The sequence below is a fragment of the Typha latifolia genome, chromosome 3 (assembly GCF_019914945.1).
Source record: "Typha latifolia isolate L0001 chromosome 3, TyphaL0001v2, whole genome shotgun sequence".
In the NCBI taxonomy this organism is placed as follows: Eukaryota; Viridiplantae; Streptophyta; class Magnoliopsida; order Poales; family Typhaceae; genus Typha; species Typha latifolia.
The window spans coordinates 14339333-14356975 of record NC_133088.1 but is presented as its reverse complement, the minus strand read 5'-3'; the positions used below and the strand labels follow the sequence as shown (position 1 = coordinate 14356975).

The 17643-nt window shown below is 38.5% G+C and overlaps 3 protein-coding genes across 3 annotated transcripts; 2 read left to right on the top strand and 1 right to left on the bottom strand.

The window, feature by feature from the left end:
- The first annotated feature begins 5209 nt into the window (after positions 1-5209).
- On the top strand, positions 5210-8402 carry LOC140785112 (replication protein A 32 kDa subunit B-like). Its single transcript, XM_073132849.1, has 10 exons — positions 5210-5474; positions 5553-5663; positions 5749-5846; positions 5929-5970; positions 6053-6130; positions 6684-6762; positions 6891-6980; positions 7097-7182; positions 7839-7907; positions 8001-8402. The coding sequence occupies exons 1-10, from the start codon at positions 5370-5372 to the stop codon at positions 8083-8085; spliced, it is 843 nt and encodes a 280-aa protein (XP_072988950.1). The 5' UTR covers positions 5210-5369; the 3' UTR covers positions 8086-8402.
- A 740-nt stretch (positions 8403-9142) lies between these two features.
- LOC140784084 (large ribosomal RNA subunit accumulation protein YCED homolog 2, chloroplastic) lies at positions 9143-11286 on the top strand. The gene is made up of 7 exons (XM_073131275.1): positions 9143-9461; positions 9546-9737; positions 10181-10270; positions 10435-10521; positions 10605-10685; positions 10761-10806; positions 10878-11286. Exons 1-7 carry the CDS (start codon positions 9261-9263, stop codon positions 10943-10945), a joined length of 765 nt encoding a protein of 254 aa, XP_072987376.1. The 5' UTR covers positions 9143-9260; the 3' UTR covers positions 10946-11286.
- Positions 11287-11757: 471 nt separating this feature from the next.
- On the bottom strand, positions 11758-16467 carry LOC140784083 (probable metal-nicotianamine transporter YSL12). The gene is made up of 6 exons (XM_073131274.1): positions 15958-16467; positions 13905-14068; positions 13722-13819; positions 13503-13637; positions 13185-13374; positions 11758-13094 (listed from the first exon to the last, which is right to left on the bottom strand). The coding sequence occupies exons 1-6, from the start codon at positions 16406-16408 to the stop codon at positions 11976-11978; spliced, it is 2157 nt and encodes a 718-aa protein (XP_072987375.1). The 5' UTR covers positions 16409-16467; the 3' UTR covers positions 11758-11975.
- Between the last annotated feature and the right edge of the window lie 1176 nt (positions 16468-17643).

Genomic DNA, 17643 nt, shown 5'->3' with positions numbered 1-17643 from the left:
ATTACATTGGAAATGCAATTTGGCCTTCTAAGCTCTGCGTTAGGGACTGCAATAGCATTATTAATATGGATAATGCCAAGCTTGCTAGATGGAGAAAATATTCTCTATCCCAAGCTGGAGTATTCCTAATTATAATTTTAGTAATTCTTTGGTCTCCCTCAAGTTGGTGGAGAATATTGATAAAAAAAATCTAAGACCTTTCTAGGGCTAAAGGGGATAGCAAGGGCAGTCGTCTTGTTAACTGGAATGATGTCAATTTGCCCAAAGATCTGCAAACTTTTATGAATCCGAAAATTTCTAGGCTTCTTAATGATAAAAATTTGCTTGGGGTTTAGTTAATGAATAACAAGTATGAAAAATTCAGCCTTTATGGCAAGAATTTAAGAACTTGTGGCTTATCTAGCATATATAAGCATATTATTTCTCCGATCCCTAGCTTGAGGGGTGATTATATTAAGAACATTAGTGATGGCAATACCACCTCCATTATGAATGATCCTTATTATTCTCTATGCCACTTTCTCTCTAATTAACTTATCATGGATGTAAGCTTTGGACAAAAGAAAATAGCTAGATTAATTTATAGGGGTAAGTGGCATACTAAAAGACTCTTGCACTAGTTTGGTCAGATCATGACAGAGCAAATTTGCCTAAGCTTCCTCGCTACCTTGGTTGAAATTCTTAGGTGTGGGCGGCAAACCCAAGAGGTATAGCTTGGGTTAAGAATGATAATGTAACCCCCCCCGGCACGGCACGTGCACGCCCACGCGCCCACACGGCACGCACGGCGCACGCGACAAGTCGGGCGAGGCCCGTCACGCACAGATACTCTCCTGTGCACATATAATCATGACATCATCGAAAAAAATATCCTGCTAACCTATTTATGATCACATAATCCATCGCCAAATAAATCATACTCTTAACCAAATAAACCTGTTAACATATGAATATCAAATATTCAAAGTCCACAATAATATACACTAGACTGCTACACAATCTGGCAGGGCCCACACAGGCCACAACAAACCATCAAGATACCATTAAACAACCGATACAAGAGTACACTATGATTCGACCTGTATTATACAAATCATCGTCTAATACAAAAGAGTACAAATATCAAATACTAGTACAACTTAATTTCTATATAAACCATCATCTATACCATCTCGCATCTATAGCTCACCTCATCATCACTCTAAAATATCTTCTCAAGATATCTCAGGTCGCTATCACGTACCACAAACCTAAGGGGTTAGAAAAGAAATAAAGAGAGTCATGAGCAAAAGGCTCAGTGAATATACCTTACCCCGAATCAGTGATGCCAAACAGAGAGTAAATCATGTACTGGATAATATGAATTAGAAAGCAACATCATGTCATGAATGAGTATATGAATGTATCCTCAATAATACATAATTGAAAAGTAGATAATATGTCATACTAATAAAAGTATACAATCTTCGACAATGAATAAATAAATCTCCATGTCATATGATCATCATAACTCTCTATCAAATATAATATATGATGCATGCCGATCATGACCATGCGATGATATCAAATACAACCATATATGATATATATTGACCCCTCAATAATCAGTTATGTCAGATAAAAATAAAATCATATGCATTTCTCAACATCACGATCATCACCGACATCTCGGTATAGTATCATCATACTAGACCACTTTGTGCACATCAATACCGTGCCCGGTCTCAACATCATGCCCGAAGGCTCGAGCATACTCGCCATCCGCAAGGAGTATCTCAAATATAATCATACCCCGCCACCTGCTAGGGTATCAACATCCATCCAGACCGGGCACACACATAGTTGATAGAAACCTCGTGAAGATAACTCACCGCATATGCCCTGGCGAACGGCATGTGTTTGAATGTCTGCTGCGCACACAGACTAACGACCTCAGACGTAAGGCCAACAGGATCGCGACCATGTCGAGCGATCAATCATCCACCAAGCGCGTCCTAACCCTCGCGCCCACTCGGGTATCCTCACGCTTTCTATCAACTATCCTATCAATTACATTTCATGCTTTTCTTCTAAATGACAAATCATATGTATATATCCAGTACGATAACAAGTCAATGCATAACAGGAATTTAGGTGGAATAAGAATCAAGAGAAAATGATGCAATGTAGTCTCCAACTGTATCGTCAACACATGCATACTCATGCTAATCTATTACATGCATACTCATGCTACGATCAACTCGGTAAATAATCATAACAAGAGAATCATCTCGATTATCTCTATATATATCACCAATGTACTCTTATTCTAAATCGCCGTAATCGAATGTATGATAAAATATGCTCGACTATAATCATCTCTAGATAAAATCATATAATCATGCTGGAGGTCAAAACATGCATATACACAAATATATAATGTAACCTAATTTGAGAAAGACGTCTAAGGGATAAGACTACTCACAGTCTGATAAGAAGACACGAACCACGCATCTCTCACGTCCGTTAGTCAAACATCAACTCATTGTCAGGATCCACGGGGTCTCACATAAGGGGTTCGGGGTCTGAAAATATTTAAATGATATGATGTCAGCCGTTTATCCCATTTAGAATTCATTGGTGTAAAATATAATAAATTATTTGATTTTATTAAATAACTTGATATACATTATATATATATAATTATAATAACCTTATTCAATTATTTGGCAATTTTTACTTTTACTTAACTAGTTACTAATCATACATATATTAATCATTATTCATAAATTCAAAAGTAATTATCTGAGCTCAGCATTTTATTGCATAGAAAATAATATATAATAATAATAAGGTGCTAGAAACACATTGAATACTCAAATGTATTAAATATATGCATGTATAAGCATACATAAACGTTAATAGAAACTTATAAAATTTAATTATTTTTAATAGAACTAACTATATAAAATATAAGATTATTATCAATACGATTACATGTATTAATCTAATAAACAATGGCAAAACTATATATAATCATATGTAAGTACTTATAACTATAATTAATAAATTATTATACTAATAATACTTAGCTAATACTTATGTTAGTGAGTATAAATTATCAAAATAATCAATCATTTAGATAACTGATTTACCTATATTTTAGAAACTAAATCATATGATTAATATAAACAAATTAAAAAAAAAGGGAGCAATCCCTTGTCATAGTGCTGGGCTCGGCACTACCTGCTACAGTGCTGGGCCGAGCCCAGCACTATTGCAGAAGGGAAGAAAAACTGAGGAAGATGAAGAAGAAGAAAGAAGGAGGAGAAAGAAAGGAAGAAGAAGAAGAGAAGAGAAAAGAAGAAAAGAGGAGAAGGGAAGAAGGAGGAGGGAGGTGCGGACCCGGGCCGGCGGCTCGGCTCCGACGGGCCGGAGCCCAAGGTAAGAAAAAAAAAGAGAAAGAGAGAGAGAGAGAGAGAGAGAGAGAGAGAGAGAGATAGTGAGAGAGAGAGAGAGAGATAGTGAGAGAGAGAGATAGTGAGAGAGAGAGAAGAAGAGAGAAGAAGAGAGAAGAGGAGAAAGAGCTCACCGGCGCTCGTGGAGGTGGCGGCGGCGGCGATAGTCCGGCCTCGGCGAGAGAGAGGGAGAGAGAGAGAGAGAGAGAGAGAGAGAGAGAGAAAGAGAGAGAGAAATTTAAAGAGAGAGAGAGAGGGCGGTGGAAGGTTGGCGGTAGCTGTGGCGGCGCTGGGCCCGCCGCTGCCAGACGGCCGCAGCCGATTGGCTGCGGCGACGCGAGGGGGGGTGCGTGGCACCACCCCCACGCAGCCCCACTGCATGGGCACGAGGCCAGTCACACTGTGGCCGGCCACGTCGTGCCCATGCAATTTTTTTTTTTTTTTTTTTTTTTTGGGATTGGGTTGTTACAGATAATACCCTACTGGTGGAGCAATCTAAGCTTAACATGAAAGCTAATCCCAAATAAGAGAGTATTTGGAAACTGCCGATTGCCTCAAGAATTAAAATCTTCTTACGAATGCTTATTTGAACCATTTGCCTACTAAGGCAAGACTTCTTAGGCAAGGTATGCCTATTGACACCCTTTGTAACAGCTATAACAATGATCTTAAAACCGCGAATCAAATCTTTTTAGAGTGTACCAATGCGAAGCAGATTTGAGAACTTAACATGATTACTCTCGGTATTCATCTATCTTCAAATGGTAACTTAAAGGGAGACTAGTTAAATGAGGAGGGAATTTACCAAAAGAAAAACAAAAAAAAAATGATTTGGCACTTATTGCAAACTATTTATGGCAACTGTGGAAGTCTAAAAATTCAATTCTCCACTTATAACTGCTAGCAAACTATTATTACCATAACAATGGACTATTTAAACCCTAATATGAACTTTAAATCTCTAGGAAAGCAACTCCTCCACCTTTAATCCCTCTTGCATCCTCGGGTAAAGATCAATGGCTCTTTTGACCCAACAATCAGTAAGGGTGGAGGAGGCTAATTTTTCCTGAGATGCTGACATTCTTTTGACAGGTGATATTCCTGTTGATTGTGAAAGTGCACTTATTGCCGAAGCTTGGGCCTTAGGAGACTCTAGAGCAAGTCGAAAGCCTTCTCTTCCACAAGTGATCATCGAAATTGACTCCAAATAGCTTAAGCTTATTAAGCTTTTGGCCAAAGGACTCGACAACTAGACTAAAAAAAAAAACTTATTAAAGATATACAATTCACTAAGCATACCTTTATATAAGAGAATTTTACTACTAATTAGTTAACAAAGTAGGCTTGAATTACTCCATCTTCTTCTTTTTTTTTCTTTTTGTTTTTGACCGGCTCAGGGATGTTTGAGCTCTATTTATGTCTCAATGCTGTGGAGGAAACTGTAAATTTTTTAATTTAATTTTTAATTACTAGAAAAAATATTTATTATTACGATTTGGAGGAAGAGCAATGATTGATACTAACTAATTAGTTATAAAAATAATTTTTATCTATTACAATTAAAGGGTATATAAGATATTTTACATATATAATTAGATTAACTGATAAAAAAAATTAGAATTTAAGTATTTTTTTTATTACTTATAACTGTTTCTTTAAAACTAGAAGTACCAACTTCTACCAATTTATTATTATAATTTAGAAAAGTGACGTGTTCATATGATAGGAACTTTCGATTAATTTTATTTAATATTATTTAATCTAAATTATTTGATTAGGAGAGAAAAATTAATAGCTATTATTGAATCATTTGCACAGAAAGAAACCAGACCCGTTTCCCGCCCCTTCGTTGCTTCTCCTTCCTCATCTCGCGCCCCTTTACTCCCTAGGGTTAGGGTTTCGTGTCTAAGCGACTCCCCGACCCACTAAACCATGTACTCAAACCAGTTCGATGGCGGCGGTGGCGCCGCCCTCTTCTCTGGTGGCGGTTTCATGCCCTCGCAGGCCACCCAAACACCCGAATCCTCCTTCTCCAAGGTACTCCAATCTCATCGCTTTGTAACAATTCTTCCTTTTTACTTTTTCATCTCACGCTTCCTCTCTCTACGCCTCCAGAGCCGCGCTACCCAAACCGTGCTCCCCCTCATCGTGAAGCAGATAAACGAAGCTTACCACTCCAACGACGACAAGTCCAACTTCGTCGTCGATGGGGTCGAGATCTCCACCGTAAGAGTTATCCTCGATGTTTGAGATCCTCATAAACATTGTTCTTCTCCGGGTCATCTTATGATGGTTCTTGGTTGGCTTCCAGGTGGAGCTATTGGGTCGCGTCGTGAACAGGGTCGAGAGGGTCACTGATGTCTCATTTACCCTAGATGATTGCACGGGAAGGATCGATGTTAACCGATGGTCGGGTCTTTACCTGTTCCCAACCCGAGCTTAGTGTCCTTTTGTTTTTCTTCTGTTGATTCGTTTCGTTCTTTGTTCTTAGGGTGAATGAGACATCGGATACCAACGAAATGGCCAAGATTCAGTAAGACTTGCAAAATTGATGGCTGTCATCACTAATTAGGTTTTGAATTTAATGAGTTTTTATAATTTGTTCTTGTGTTAAGGAATGGGATGTATGTTAAGGTCTACGGAAACTTGAAAGGGTTCCAAGGCAAACGTCATGTAGTTGCCTTTTGTGTTCGGTAAGTATTTCAAATGAGGATTGATATGAAAAAGAAAAATTGGATTTGTTCTTCTTCCAAGTTATGTTCTTTAGGTTATAATAGTTAGGCTTTCATATGCTGATTTATGCATCTTTGTGCTCTGAGAGACATGTTTCCTTTTTCAGTTTGGAGTTTAAGAATTGTACTACGTATGGCACTTTTTTCCAGATCAATAAATTCTTTGCTTTATTTATTCTCATACTAGTTTTTGCATTCACTTAGTCTTAACTAGTTAGGTTGTTGTACATCACTTTTCTTCCTATCAGTTCTCGATATTCTCTGTTTTAGGTCTACAGGAATTTTTTATTATATATGTATAATGTAAGTTTTTAATTGGACAAACTGATAGACCTGCAATCATGTTTGTTCAATTGCTTGTTCAATTCCAGTTGATTGTTAGCTTTAGATGTCATTATCTTATTCAGTGACATACATGTCTTCAATATCAAGATTTATGTTTGTTTCTTCATATTCTTTATTACACTGCTATTGAAACATTCTAGTATCTTATTGTTGTACTTTTGTTTGACAGACCTGTGGTTGACTTCAATGACATCACACATCACTTTCTTGAATGCCTTTATGTGCATTTGGAGAATACTAGACCGAAGGTACTAACACTTTAGTAGGGTTATCCTCTGATTTCTCCTCCCTTTCTTTTTATGTGTCTTGAGAGCTTCTTAAATATGATAATGATAATTCTTGGGGTGTTCTTTTGCCTTCAATTTGAATGGTTCAGTTACATGGAGGTGGCCCTCTTCAGTTCCAGGGCAATGCAGCTACAGCAACAACTCCGATAAAGGGATACCAGACACAAATCTCTAATCAAGTATGCTCTTTTTGATTTATTATTGTTTTCATTTAATTTCCTCATTCTAGTGGGATACACCAAAAGTGCCATTTCCTTTTCATGTATGATTTATTCCTCTTTTCTTGTTATTCTAGCTTCCAACACATTCGGCAATGGGGGCTCGACCTGCAAATGATATCCGCGATTTGGTTTTGAATATTTTCCAGGAACCAGCAAGCCTGTAAGTTTAATTTCTTATGTATGTTAAAACTGAACACCCAGGGAAACTCTGAGAAGTCATGACCATATTATTATTTGAAGCAACAAAGACATAATTCTGCTTTCTATTATTCTCCATAGATTCTTTGCTTTCTATTAGCTTTTGCTCCTATGATTACTGTTGTGCGTACGTTGTGATGTTTGTACTGTCCATAGTCAGCAATGAGCTGTCTTTTGCCCCGTAGTCTGCTATTATAGAAGAGTACCTTCTAAACTCTTTATCAGCCAACCGACATGCCTTTAAACAAATTTGATTTCCCTATTATCAATTTAATTTAGTGATGAAACTCTATGCACTTCCAAATGTTAGTGTAAAGAACCCTGGCTATCTATTAGAAGGTGTCACAGTGCACAAAGCTCCTGCCAAGGTAGCTCTGTGCATGGAAGCCTGAAGTTAACTTGTTCCATAATTTGCACATGGATGTCCTACTTATCTTGCTATTCCTGACCTCTGAACCCATTCTTGTCATTCGAATGTGTAATTGCAATCTTTCTTGAATTAGTTTAATTTGATGCCTGCATTGTGTACTCAGCCATTGTTCTGCTAGCTTAATGCATGTTTTGATAGTCAGAAAGCTGTTGGTCTAAATATGTTGATATTATCTCATTCTTCTGCAGCACTCGTGAGCATGGGTTGCATGTTGATGAAGTTATCAGACGACTTGGATTACCAGTAGATAAGATTAAGTCTCTCCCTCCTTTCACTCCCTCTCTCCTCTATTTCTCTCTTACACATAGATGAGGTTAACCTTGTGAACATATTTCTAAAATCTTTTACAGGGATGCAATTGAATACCATGTTGATGTTGGCAATATTTATTCTACAATTGACGAGTACCATTACAAGTCTGCATGCAATGGCTGATGGCTGATGGCTGGTCGACTAACTGTTGTGGAATGCTTTGAGTCTGGAACTATACTAGTGTATTATGTTAACCAGCATCATATCCTTTGTACATTGTCTTTGTTGTCCTTTTACAAGTAAAAACTATGACAGTGTTACTTTCCCGTGAATGTATGTAGACATTAAGGGAAAAAACGAGGCACCAGAAAGTTTACCTTTTAGCTTTTACATGGACTGTGCCTGAGACTCTCATGGTGCAAGTACGTTGATACCGCTGCTACTGTTTGAATGTAAGTTTTGTAAGTTTGAAAATATAGTGGAAGGAGACTGGTGAACAATTTGTGCCTTATGATGAGAATATTGTTGTTATTGGGATGTACAGTTGAGGCTACTATGTAATTGAAAGAGTATATTGGTTTAATATATCCTATACAGTGGGACACTTCTTTGTGAATACGGTTACGCTAATTAGGAAAGCTAAACTGAATCCTCTCCTCATAGTTAAAATCTCGTAGGTGTTTGGGAAATATTTGCATGAGATCAGTCACTCCTGAGGGTTATATTCTAGCTTGGAACTTTATTAGTGAGTCGAATCTTTGCCTTTACAGAGATAATCATGTCGCTGTGTCTCCAAATATAATTACCCTCCCAAGGTCAAGGTTTTATGCATCACAAATAAAGATCAGGTTTAAGACAACTATTTTTTTTGTTAGCAGTTTGAGGCTTTCAGCCCTAAAAATTTAAATATATTATTGTATGCTAATTATGGATGACTATGTCAACCGGCACGAGGCACAAGGGGGTGTCATACGACACCCTTCTTAGCGCCTCTGACAGCTCATCCGAATCCGCAATTTAAATTTTTATTATTATCCGACCGGATCCGATCCCATTTTTCTTACCTGATGCAAAGAGCGGCGAGTAGGCGAGAGCATTCTCCCTTATCTGTTTCTCCCTCTCTTGTGGCACGACACTGCACAGCCATTGTTATCGCTAATTAATTTTTTGGTTCATTTTAAAAAATTCTTATACGGACACTGTTAGAGCACGTAAGTAGCTCTCCATTTCCACATGGTTATAATTTACCCAAAGGAGAGATAACATGGACCACATGAAAGTGTTACACGAAGAGATAAGGCCTGCAACCCCATTGTGAACCAAAGCAAAAAGAACAAATCTCTCTGCTCAAATTGCAGATGGCAAAATCCTTCAATTCCATCTCAAGACTCTTCACTCCTATCACCACCCACCTTCCTAACACCAGAAGCCATAAACTTTCTACGTTCTCGTGCTCCGGCTCGCGAGCTTCTTCTTCCTCCTTTTCTTCTTCTACTTCTTCTTCTTCTTCTAATTCTAATTCCTCCTCTACACCATCAGATAGAGTTGAAGCCTCTCAGGTGACTGCAACTTTCACATGAACATGAAGTAGAAAGACATGCAAATAGATTATATATACTGAAACCATTACTTCCCTGTAACAGAGTCCAAAGAAGAATCTGAGAAAGGTAGCGAAAGCGCCACGCCGCTTGATCTCAATCTCGACTGCGGGTGCGAGATGGCAGGGTCAATGGAGTTGTGACTTTGTGTTCACACTTAGAGAGCTTCAGCTCGAAGACTTGGCCGAGGATGGTGACAAGGACGCAGAGGTCTCTGTTACCCTCTCCATCCAGAAGGTAATTTCTCTAGTAATGATATCTCTAGACATCCAAAGAATGGAAGGCCTAATATGTCTTGGAATAGGTAATGGCTATTTTAGTGTCTATTATGCTTTGATTTTCTTCTACTTCTTGTGCATGAATTGCCATTCTGTTTCAACTTCAATTATGTCTGTTTAGGATGCTGCACTTTGCAACATCATGAAGCTAATTTAAGCGTAAAAAGTTTTTGTTTCAATATATTTGTGGCCGAACCATTAAAATAGAAGGGGAGAAGAAGAAATCATGGTTTATCTCGCCACCAATAGATTCAGATTAATCTGAATCTAAATGACAATTCTACGAATTTTGAGAACAAAAATACGACAATTGAGGAGATTGGGTCACCAATTCAGCTACATTGATGTAGTGTATTGTATTTAAAACCAAACTACCACTGAGCTTAATCTTCTTAATTTCAGCATGCTGGGTTTGGATTCTCAATAGATGGGCGAGTCATCACATCCTTCAATAGAAAATGCAGCTGCTGCTTCTCATCCTACTGCAGAGAGGTATATTATATTACATCTGAAACCCATAATTTGGATGTTAAGTGAGAAAAAATAATGTTATACTTGAATAATAAGTGAAATAATGTAGAGCTTATTCTATCTACAAATGGATAAAAATATTGAATTATCAGAAGATATGATTGTGATATTGAATTAATTTACAGATCGATACTACATTCGATGTCTGGGTTCTACCTTCAAGCAGGAATAGTGAGCTTAATTTGCCTGAAATTGGCGGAAATGATCCTTCATTAAGTCTCCTGAACCTATTTTCTCTCTCTTTTTTCTCTCTAAACACACAAGAAATTCTAACATGCAGAATTTAACTTAGCAGGTCATCTACGTAAAGCCCGGGTCAGAAGCCGATCTCGACTCTTTAATCCAAGATACGATACGTCTCTCAGCATCAGCAAAGGTAACATAATTTAACCTACCCTGGAATATCTTTAGCATTCCAGTTACTAAAATGGTGGTGGTGTTCATGGTGCAGGACACTTGCTCAGAGTCATGTGAGAAGTCTGCAGTCATATGGCAATGTATGCATAGCATTCATCACTTATGAAGATCTATTAATGCCATCTCACCTGTATGTTGCAAATGCTTGCAGATAATGATGGAAAGAGGGATTATGACCAAAGGTGGTCAAGGCTTCTTGAGTTGAAGAAGGCAATGTAAAAGAGCATGCTTGGTTATATCATCATCAGCCTACAATCTCAGAAAAGCCTCCCGATGCAAAGGCAAGAGGGATGTGAGAGAAATTCCCCAGAAAGTATCAGGTTGTTGCAGCAAACATGGGCAGAAGAATGTCACTACTCAAAAGAAGATTACTAATTACAGGGTTCAATTTAAGGGTAGGTGCTTATGTAGAAATAGATAGTCAGACACTCTTTGCACAATCTACATCAGAATTTGGATGAGATTAAAAAAAAAAAATAGCATAATAAAGTCAAAATGTATGAATAGAACAATATGTTTTATATACCTGAATAAGGGATTCAGTGAATAATGGTTCATCATGATGAAGATGTCTGCTATTGTAATGTGGCAGAAATTCGCATTATATATAGTTGAGAGGGGAATTGCTGATTCCTGTTAGATTATTTATAATAAAGGAAGACTGTGCAACTAATAAGGCAAATAATTTAGTTAGGGCAAATAATGCTTGAGAAAACAAGGACATGAAGCTGCAGTGCTTACCATGCCAATTGCTATTGTAAGTCTGCAATATTTGTTTGATTATGCCATTTATTTATCCACAAACCAGCTAATTAACTGCACAAGACGATCAATGATCATGTTGGACACTTTTCATTGAGCAGAAAATATATATATTCTGTTCAGGTAATTGAAAAATGCAGCTTTGTCCACTTTATCCGAGCAGCATTCACTTTTGACATGGTGACAACCAACTGTTAGATCTATGAATGTAGAAATGATTATATAATTGTAAGCATCATTTCATGCTATTTTTCAATAAAGCTTGCAAATGCTTGTGAAGATATCTTTCACATTTCGAATTCTGGCCACTCATTTCACAAGTTCGACATTATAGAGAATAGCTGCTAGTTTGCACCGACCTTAATTACCCCATATGTTTACAGTTCGTCCATTCTATTAAACAAAGAGCAAATAAATACAATTTTAGCAGACACTAATTACAGAATATCCTATTATACTCAATCAATGTTTTACTAATGGTTCCTCCTTAAGACAAGGAGGTAATGAAAGTGTCCACTTTGTCGTTCATATTTCTCGACAAGAACTTCATGCATATGGGAGGCTTCACCTTAGCAAGAGCAAGCACAGATTGAGGCAGGGTCCATATTCCATCACCACATATCAAACCAGAAGCCACTGCAGGTCCAAATGCATCTGCCTTTGCCTTGTTGATCAACTCCCACACAAACAAAATCAAGCTCCCTAAGCACATGTCAATGGCAAAGTATGATCCTATGTAGAAGGGTATTGCCATTGCCATTGGGAGAGGTATAAATTTCGCTATCTTTTTTGGTGCCAGATCTCTTAACAAGTTAATGAGAATTGCAGCAGCAAAAAATATGTAGCAGAGTGTGAGGCAGTTCTTTGGAAGGGATGAGACACCATCGACACCAAGGATAGCCATGTTGCGATAAACAATGGCATATGGTGCAGGGTATTCACTGCCACTGATACCGATGTCCTTGAAAGCCTTGTAGAAAAGCCAAAAGACACAGGGAGCTATAACACAACCCATTGAAGTACCTATCACTTGGCTAACAAACATAGACCTTGGAGAGGCTAAGGTCATGTATCCAGTCTTGAAATCTTGCATGAGATCGGAAGCAGTAGACACAATGCTCATCATGACACCGCAAGCTGCGAGGCCCACAAGCACGCCGCCATGATCTGCACCTGCCCAGGCCCCAATGGTGAAAATTGCGAGCTTCCCATAGGTGGAGGCAAGAGACCAGTCAGTAAGGCCGCTTCCGTAGGCATTGCAGAAGGCCAATACTGGTGCAATGATATAGGCTACCAAAATGTAGTACCATTTTAGCTGCGGAAAGATGTGTGGTAGTGTGATGATTGAGATAGCAGCAATGACAACATAGCCCCCAAGCGCAACCTGCTTTGGTATTTGATCCTTGAGGAAGAGTTCAGTACGCCGTTCTTCGTCAAAGGAGACGGCGGGGCTGGTTGTAATAGGACTGCCATCATCTAAGACAGGAAGCGTGCTTGTGGCACCTCTTTTCTGCACCACTGAGACAAAGGAGGAAATAGTGCGGAGCAGCACCTTGAGGAAGTTGTAGAGTCCATCACCAAGAATCATAGCTATGGATATGAAGACCTGTACGATTAAAGAGATTTTGGATAATTCAGTCTAGTTCTAACTAGCAGTCTGAAAATTGGTGCACCTGATTGGGAAGTAGATGCTTACCCTGTAACCTTGCAAGCCATGAAGACTACCGGATGGAAGATCTGCTGGATACCACTTACCCTTTTGATTATTAATGAGAGGCCACATTACCCCCCATGAGAGAATGCCTCCTAGGAGAACAGATATATTCACAATGTATGGGCAGATCATTCCAACTCCAACATAAGTAGGAGAAAAATCAAAATAAAACCTACAAAAATAATGATCCAAACTCAATATTTATATAACTGCACTCTTCAAGCTGAGCACAAGACGATTAAAACGAAAATAAAATAGACATGAATTTGTAAGGAGAGATGTGAAGGCTATGCTTATCACCTGTTCTCATAAGCTTTCAGACCCAATGTAGGGAAGGATACAAAGCCACAGTTATCTCCAGCTGTGTAGAACCACTGGAAGAACCCCCACAGGAAGCTAAACACAAAGAACTTGCCCAATGTCTTCACTTGCTTCCTGAAAATAGAATGATTAGTGAATAACACTCCTAATCACATTTGACTAGTGAAACAAAGTATAATTGCACTATTATAATTGTACTTTGCTAGCTTGGCACCCTGGGGTGTGTGGAAACCATTGATAAGGTGAGCAGTCGCAGTGCCACTGGGATAGATGAGCTTGTAGTCAATGATCATGATCTGAAACAAAGTTCTATAGTTGTTTATCTTTGACATGCTAAATCAAATTTCCATACTGAGTTCAGTAAATTGAGTTGGAATTTACCTTCCTTAGGGGTACCAGAGCAAAGAGACCAAGAAAACTGACGACAAATAGAAATCCAATCATCCATCCTAACTTTGGGTTCTTGACATTCTGAGCATCATTCAATTCCGTTGTTTGTTGGGCAATTGTTTCACTCATACCAAAAAGGTAACTACCAAAGCCCCCTGTTGAATTCAGTAAGTTGAAAGTCTTGAAACAACCAGAACAAAACTATTTCCATCTCAAAAGAAATGTGAATACAAGTACGCCTAGCTAGTTATGGAAGGGTCTTTAAAGCTTACATGTCAATTACATCGCAAGGAAGGAATTAAGTACTTCCCAAGGGCAAGTTAGATGCCATGTAGGTTTTTAGTGAAGCCAAAAAATCAGGAGACCTAAGGGTTCCATAACAATTTGTTGTTGACACATTATTTGTTTATTACTCATTAGTTAACCAAAACAATTTGCAAACCTTGATGGAGATGGCATGTCAAAGGCAAATAATTAAACCCAATCCATCACTGCATAACAATTAGCACTGGAAATTGTCCATGAGTGTAAGAAGAACATGTATGAGTCAAATTCTTCAATTTGTTGTCTATTTAGGGAATACATATCATGTGTCCTGCACTCTATTAATTTTATTATAAATGAGAGAAAGCACTAAGAAAATGAAAACAAGCTTATGTAGAATAACATACTACAAAAACTATGAACTGGACCAGGGTTTCATGCATGAACTTGCATTAAAGGTTCCTACTAGCACTGTCTAGCAGAGAAGTACAAGTTAAATATCACCATAAACAAGCTTAAGACAAGTCAAATGGCAATTATAACAGAAGGAGCTTGATCAATTACCAGTTTTCAGTGCTTACAGTTGTCTGACAAGCAATGGAAGTAAGATAAATTATCACAGAATTTTTATCTATGAAGTATGGAAGACCGTACTTCTCAAAGAAAGTAGTATTTACAGCCTAAGTTACTTTTTAATTATGATCTGACCCCACAATTTGGACCTATAAATCAATCCCACACTTTAATGCTCAGAAAGCATCAGTGAATGATGAGGCACGAAATATGTATAATTTTTCTACTTTACAATACTTTCTTCTTCATAACATGCCAGTTGAAGAAGGCCAGTTGTTATATAATAGGTTGAAGATGGGCCTCAATATTCCATAATACCGTGTTGCAAGGAGTTCCTAACACTCAACAGTAGCGAGATATTTGACTCCACAAAGTGACAATAAATAAAAAATGGGCATCACTTTCCTTGATGTGTCTTTGTCTAGCGCGTGTGTACGAAAGAATAAAGCTAAGGTCAGAAGTCAATTCAAGCAAGATAAACAGTTTTGCAGCCTAATGTGGGCCCAAGCTAAACGTGCTTTGTATCAACTACATTGATGCTCATCCAGTGCCCACCACCTCGGACCTCAATTGTCATCATCTTACTTTTTCTTTACCCAGTCTATAGATCATTGATTTCCCTCTCCATATTCAACAACTGAGAGGAATCAAATCAAAGAATCAAGATCCTTCCTAGTTCCTATGATGTGTGAAAAGGAATACAAAAGGTTAAAAAAAAAAAACTTTATGTAGAGTAAGATATCTGAGTTCGACCCCTCCTTGCAGCATGCGAGTGAGGACACTTAATAGAGGTAAAATAGTGAAGGCCGGCCCTTGGTTGCTAAATTAGCAAATATGGTACTTGTAAAATTATATATATATATAATTATTGCATTTATTACTATAAATTGGTCAGGATCTTTGTGTGTAAAAATACTCACACGAAGACAAACGATTCCATACCGCTTAAAAAAAAAGTATAGAAAAAACCCACTCTTTATTAAATTAAACTTGTTCGTAGCCCCACTATAGTTAACAATAGCACCTCAATGTTTTGATAGATGGATTAATCCAAAAAAAACCGACGGTCAGATATCATCCCATTCCCCACCATGCACCAAACTCTATCGCATCTCAACGACCAAATCCCATTCAATGCATCTAATGTAATCGAGTAACCTAGATTAGATTAAAGGGAGAAAGGAAAAGGTAACGCCGTTGAGCTTACCGCTGAAGGCGATGCCATAGGCGGCGACGACGCAGGTCTGGATGACGGTGTTCTCCTGACGGGTGAAGGGTTGCTTAAGTAGACCGGCCTTGTCCAGCACCGACGTCCACATCTTGACGAAGAAGTAGCCGAGCAGACCGGCGGAGACGTTGAGGGAGGGGATGATGCCGGTGGTGAGGTTAAGCTTCATCACGATGATGCTGAACATCACCGCCAGCACGAAGCTCACCGCGAAGGCCCGGAACGTCAGCTGCTCCCGCCACCCCGGCACGCGTTTCCCCTCGAACACCTGCTCCACCGACATCGGCTCCTCCGTTTCCTCCGCCTCCTCCTTCCTCGGCCGTTGGTGCCGCCGCCGCATCTCGCTCGAAACCTCCACCATCTCCATCTCCTCGCCGCCGGCCATGCCCGCCTCGTGATTCGCGCGGCCGTTCTCGTCTTGCGATCTCATCGTATTTGGTTTTGGGTCTTGGCCCTTGCGAAGTAGGGATCTGTAATGCGTATTTATCGTACTCGTTGATGTGATGGGGTCCTTTGTTTTCATATGGGTGAGACGGAGGAATGCCGATCGTCGGATGGAGATCGTACGGAGCTGGGGAAAGTGCGTTTCTTTTATTTTGTTATACGTGCTTATCTTCTTCTTTTTTTAATTTTAAATTATACGTGTTTATCCGCTCGTAGATTCCTTAATAACCTACCATACTTATCATTATTATTATGATTAATTTTGAACAAATATCTATAAAATATAAAATATTTATGCCTGTTATTTTATTTTTAAAATAATTTCATTTAGGTCCCTGATTCCAGAAATCATTATCCAATTCCACACACTCCTGAAAAATAAAAATTTTGAATTGAAATTATTCGTTCATTTTGAATTTTAAAGATTCCTATAATTAATCCTTCCTTATGAGTACAAAATTCTTCCACGTTGTGAGATTACGGGGGCAGCGTTCACATGGAATAGATCCGGGAATTAGGCGGTTGATCATATTATTATAGATAATTCACAGGCTGTTTTATTTTTCATCAGTTATTATCACAGAAAAGAAGAAATAAACTTCCCTTAAATTTAAATTAACCCACCGGAGAGGGAGAGGAGTATCCTAATGAGTGGGGAAAAGATAAAGAAAAGAAATACCCAACTGGCTGGCAGCTTTAACTTTTCTCACGCTCTCATGCAGGTTCTTATAATAGATTGCAAGGAAAAAAGGTTCCAGATTCTCTGAGATACTAATTCCAACCGCAAATAAATGTTACTTGCTAACTCCACTCATTCGGACGATCTATTTTACTTTATCCCCCTCCGCCACCCTTCTCTGTGTGAAAGCAATGAAGAGCAAGCGGCGCTGGTAGCTATCTATCTTGCCCACAACTATCGACTTTGAAATAATTCAATAATCCCACAGAATTCTTCACCTCCCTTGATTCTTCCGTTTCTAGATTCGCTCACTAATAAGTATATGAAGTTGAATTCAGAGGCTATGATTACTGTACATGCCGTCTTCAAATGTAGGCTAACTAACTTCTTCAAATAAGGGTCCACCATGATGGCATAAAGTCCAAGTTTTATTCTACCAGTAGCTCACAGCTTGCCTGTTTATATTCTCACTTAGACCAGGAACCTTATGGATCATCATAATTTTTAATTATAAAAAAAGAAAGTTAATACTAATATAAAAA